At 36.9% G+C, this 5,000-nt stretch overlaps 1 protein-coding gene across 1 annotated transcript in view; it reads left to right on the forward strand.

Annotated features, from left to right (window-relative positions):
• LOC138006367 (heparanase-like) overlaps positions 1-5,000 on the forward strand; it is a 14,371-nt gene that overhangs the window by 888 nt on the left and 8,483 nt on the right. The window contains exons 1-5 of the mRNA XM_068852643.1: positions 1-21; positions 1,446-1,617; positions 2,854-2,901; positions 3,717-3,917; positions 4,899-5,000. The exon at positions 1-21 is cut by the window's left edge and continues 888 nt beyond it; the exon at positions 4,899-5,000 is cut by the window's right edge and continues 10 nt beyond it. Of these exons, the coding sequence (XP_068708744.1) occupies positions 1-21; positions 1,446-1,617; positions 2,854-2,901; positions 3,717-3,917; positions 4,899-5,000 (544 nt within the window). The remainder of the gene's footprint in view (positions 22-1,445; positions 1,618-2,853; positions 2,902-3,716; positions 3,918-4,898) is intronic.

Below are 5,000 nucleotides of genomic sequence, written 5' to 3' on the forward strand. Positions count from 1 at the left end.
TTGGTTGGGAACTCGGCAATGGTAAGCGCGTAATATCTCAGCGAGATTCTAGAATGCCCGTTCACTTAGGTATTTTCAATTCTCTTTGATCAGAGTACGTAATGCGCTGATCAAATCGAAACTGCAACATCAGTTCCCCCCCCCCCCCTCTGGAATTTGAACTTTTAAAGATCGAGTTGGATCAAGCTTTGAGTTGATGACTATCAACATTTATGAGCATTATATGCTGCCCATCTCCAGGGCAACCTTTGGGGCACATAATTGCCCCAAGGGTTGCTTTTAAACAGTGCCATGTTTCTTTTAAATTAGATTTCAGGGGTTACCAACTGAGAACAGCAAGAAACTTATACTCCTCCACTCATTTGCACATTAATAGCATGTATTGTTAAAGTGCCTTGTGCTGCAAGAATAGAATTCTATACTAATTATTATAGAATGCTATAAAAATAATTATTATTACATGTATATTTGTGTTCTTTTGGTGTATGTTTCTTGCTGTTCTCAGTTGGTGACCTCTGAAAATCAAACTTGAATGAAACATGGTGCTGTTTGAAGTATCCAACCAATAATGTAATCACGGGATGCCCATAAATTCATCCTTAATTAAATACAGCTTCCTGTTTTAATATGTTGCCACACCGTCCACCCACAATGAGGGAGTTTTATATGGGTGGTTTTCATGTAACATCATTGCTATGATGTTGGTGATATCTCATTAGCTCAATTTGTTTGTCCAGTGCAGTATCGCGATCTTCTTATAGTTTTGCCTATGCGGGAGCCGTCAATATTTCGTGGTATTGCCGTCTCACTTTTGCAGCCTGTGATTGGTTCTAATGTTGAAATTGACGTTGTTGCACTGAATTGGGTTGCTGACGTACGCAAACAAATACATTTCGCAGGTTGATTAGTTTACAGTTTTATTTATCCTTATAACTGATGGATCGCGATACAAAACTAATGGCAATTTTGAGACAGCAATACCAGATTATATTGACGGCATTGGGAGAAAATATATTCCGTATTGGGCTCCATCTCTTCGCGACTCCGCCCAATACGGAATATATTTTCTCCCAACTAGCCGTCAATATAATGTGGTATTGCCGTCTCAAAATCGCAATTTGTTTTTCATATTGTAAATTTTGCCATTGTTGTCTGTGTTTCAAGAGATTGGTTGCAAACCATCTATGGATTTTTTTGAGTGGGGAGAATAGGTATGATTTGGTGCAATCTTTAATCATGTGCTTATGATGTTGACCCTCATGAATTTGCCATCTTTATTTCGTGAAAAAAAATGGAAAGCAGTAAGCACTAGTTCAGACACTATGTCGCAAGTGATCTCCAGAGCTGAGTGATCTGTGTTTTATCACTGCATCACATTGCACTTGTTGAGAACAAAAAAATGTTTTTCCAAATTTCCAGAAAAATTGATTTTGATCTGTTTGTAGAGTCAAACCACCTCAAGAAATATAATGTTGCTGTGACACCCACTCGAATTTCTGAAGACTTTAAAAGACTGAAACAGCATTTGCTTGCAAGATTTCCTAATGGTACTGAACCTATTCTTGTTGGACCAGATTTTACACAACTTCAAGGGAAAACATTAAAATATCTAAGAAGGTAAGATGTATTGAGTAATGGTTCCAGCAGTAGGGTTCATCAATTTACAGAATTGATCAGAAACAAACTTGTGTGAAAATCAAAAATTGTGATCAACTCTATGACAATAAATAATAATGTTATCAAATCTTTATTATTATTGTAAATAAAGATTTGTTGTTGTTGTTACTTATTTGAACCAGATGCTACAGAATTCCTAAACTGAGGTCCTTTTTGTGGATTTTAAGGACGGTGCCTACTATTGTTATTGCACATATGTTCTGCACATCTCGAGATACTCGGGTTTCCTATCGATGATGCTCACTAATACAGGGATATTTTTGCGCGGTTTGAAACTATCGGCAGAAAGTAGATCTTAGTAAGTGCTCTTGGTATCCAAAAAGAAAATCGGGGGTAACCATGCATTTTTCAGAATTAAGCCTCAATTTGAGAAAGAACGCCATACATTGCTTTGTATTTTAGAGCTTTTTACAAATATTATTCATCAACTATCTTGGAAAAATGCGTCGTTACTCCCAATTTTTTTTTTGGATTTCAATGACACTTGTCAAGATCTGCATTTCCTGCATATTCAAAAACCTTTGAATTAGGGTGCGTTCGATTGACCGTATTCCGGAATAAGAATGCGTGGAATATAAGGTAGAAATCCTTCGTTTTTACGGTGATTCAGATAAAAATTGTCTAACATCCACTAAAATGCTATTTTAAACATATGTTTGTTGTCCTTGCTGCTTCGAAGCGCGCCAAACATACCGTTTTAATCATCACTCCTCGTATTCTTATTCCGGAATAGGGTCAATCGAACGCGCCCTTAGTATGCACCGTCCTTAAGTTACAAACTCAAAGTCAAAATCAGTTTTAAGATTTTATGTTTAACAATAATAATCCAGTGCTGTAGTTTCAGTAAGCACCGACATCCAATGAAAAACATCAGCTGCTTCATTCAAGGGAGTTGGCTACTTTTCCCCTAAATTGAAGTAATTAAAAATTAATTAAAGACAGATTCTCTCAAACCTAAGATCTACATTCATTTTGACAATGACAACAGCCGGTTACTCTACAAACCACTGCCGTTGATTCATATTTTACAGTTTTCTATTAGAAATTAAGAAGTGACATATGGGAAGAAGTGAATTATTGGAGAAAATAAAACAAGGAAAATGAAGAGAGGTTGTTAGGTTCTTTTGACAGGGTGGATCACTGAATGTAGTGTTTTTGTCTTTTGCTCTTCAACAGGTTTCTGTTTTCAGGTCATTCCTCAATTGATGCAATCACTTGGCATCAGTGAGTACTGAGTAAATGCAAAGGCCCTGTTATATGTTCCAATGTTGTTATGCATAAATTACAATGTACACTCAGCAAAATTATGTTGCATAGTGAGAGCAGTACACGTTTTACCAAAATGTGCTCTGTAGGGTTCTTGTTGAGTTGCAATGGCATGCAAGCACTACTGAATGGAACAAAATGAAAACAAAAAGGGTCACCAGTAGTTTTACTATTGTTATTAGAAGAACATGTAAAATAAATAAAATGAGGGTACTCAAACCTAAGTGAGGGTTTCTCGTGGCTGAATGAGAGTTAAATACACGTACAACTGAACGCAGTTTATATGCATGTACGGTAATGTCTTGTGCAGAATGGATCAAGAAAATTAAATTGTATATTCCTGATGTTTTACAAGTTATCAAATACCACTTGACCACCTTTAATCTACACCCCCACCCCAAGGTCATTACATAATATTGATGGAAATTTTAGCATGGGGTACAAACATACATAGTTTTTACATACATACTTAATTGACCACTCCCCATAGGGGCTTTTCAGGGCCACTGAAACAATCAACGAAACAACAGAACACAACAACAACAACTGTTAAGAACCCCAACTGGCCGGAGGCAAACCAGTTGACTATTTACCAGTGCAGCTGGGAAGTTGAACCAGGTACTACCAGGAACAAATTCAGTGAGTGGTCAGAGTGGGTCTTGAACCCGGGATTTCTGGATCTCAAGGCAAGCACCCTAACCACTGGGCCACACTGCCTACCTCACTGTATTTACTTACAGTTAATCGTTATGTTTATGATCTTCTTGGTACAGTTACTATGTCAGATCCCAAGACACTTCTTTACCAGAGTTTTATGATGCAAAAGTGCTGGACACATTAATTCAAGAAATAAAAGATGGTGATGTACTAATTAACAAAATTTCACCCAATCTTCCCAAGTGGTTGGGTGAAACAAGCAGTGCTAGTGGGGGAGGTGCTGAAGGCCTTTCTGACAGATTTGTTGCTGGCTTTATGTGAGTATCACACTGAGTGTATTGTTCTTCATATTTAAACTTGTTGATTTCTTTTGTACAGGTAATTGAAAAAATCTGATCAAGACATTTTTATGATACACATTGTATAGCGGGTTCTTAATTCATCCAGTTGATATTTTAAAATCATACAAAGGGTACAGAAACTCTGGAAACTCCAGACATTTAGTTTGAACTCCACCTATTTTTAACTCAGTGTTACGTTATTTCTACAGGTCAGTACTTTCAGTGTTACTGTCAATTGAAGGGAAGATGTGTACATACATCTTCCCTTGTATTATCTTTGCTTTTATTAGTATATTGCAATTTGTAAGGTGAATTAAGTCATTGTTATTTTTGTTTGACACACACATATGATTATTTTTAATGTCATGAGCAACAATGTCTTTCTTAGAACCATCAAAGACATCTTTCTTTAATCTTCCTGTCAGTTTCTTGGTGGTCAACCCATCATATAACATAGACCTCCAATCAGCTTGGTTACCGGTAATAGCCAACGGTGGCAATAATTGCCACTGTTGGCTATAACTGCCTAGTAGGGATCTCGAACATTCCTTCTAGGACATCCTAGAATGATGCTCAAAAGAATCGTGTGATGCTGAAAGATAATTATGGAACGGAGAAGTCATCTTAGCTTCATACTAATCACGTGACCAGCCCAACATAGACGGAATAAGTTCAGCTGGAAGATAGAGGCTGAGGTTTCATTTAACAATTTATTTTGAAAAATTACAGGGAAAATATTTTTAAATTCAATACTTTCCCTCCCTTCAATGATCCATTTTTTTTCCGAGTCCCCCAAAAATATAAATCCTAAAACAGTGACATGAAGGTTTTTCCTCTTTGTTTGTTCAAAATTTGTTTTCATGGAGTTTTGACCAGGTTGAAAAAGATTTTCAGCTTCACAAAATCTATCAACTATCAACTACATGGTTCCCTCACTTGGGATCTGATTCATGTTAGGTGGTTAGACAAACTGGGGGTAGCAGCCAAATATGGTTATGAAGTTGTACTCAGACAAGCTCTGTTCTATGGACACTATTCATTGATTGGAGAAGACTTGGA

This window comes from Montipora foliosa, chromosome 6 (assembly GCF_036669935.1).
Source record: "Montipora foliosa isolate CH-2021 chromosome 6, ASM3666993v2, whole genome shotgun sequence".
NCBI lineage: Eukaryota > Metazoa > Cnidaria > Anthozoa > Scleractinia > Acroporidae > Montipora > Montipora foliosa.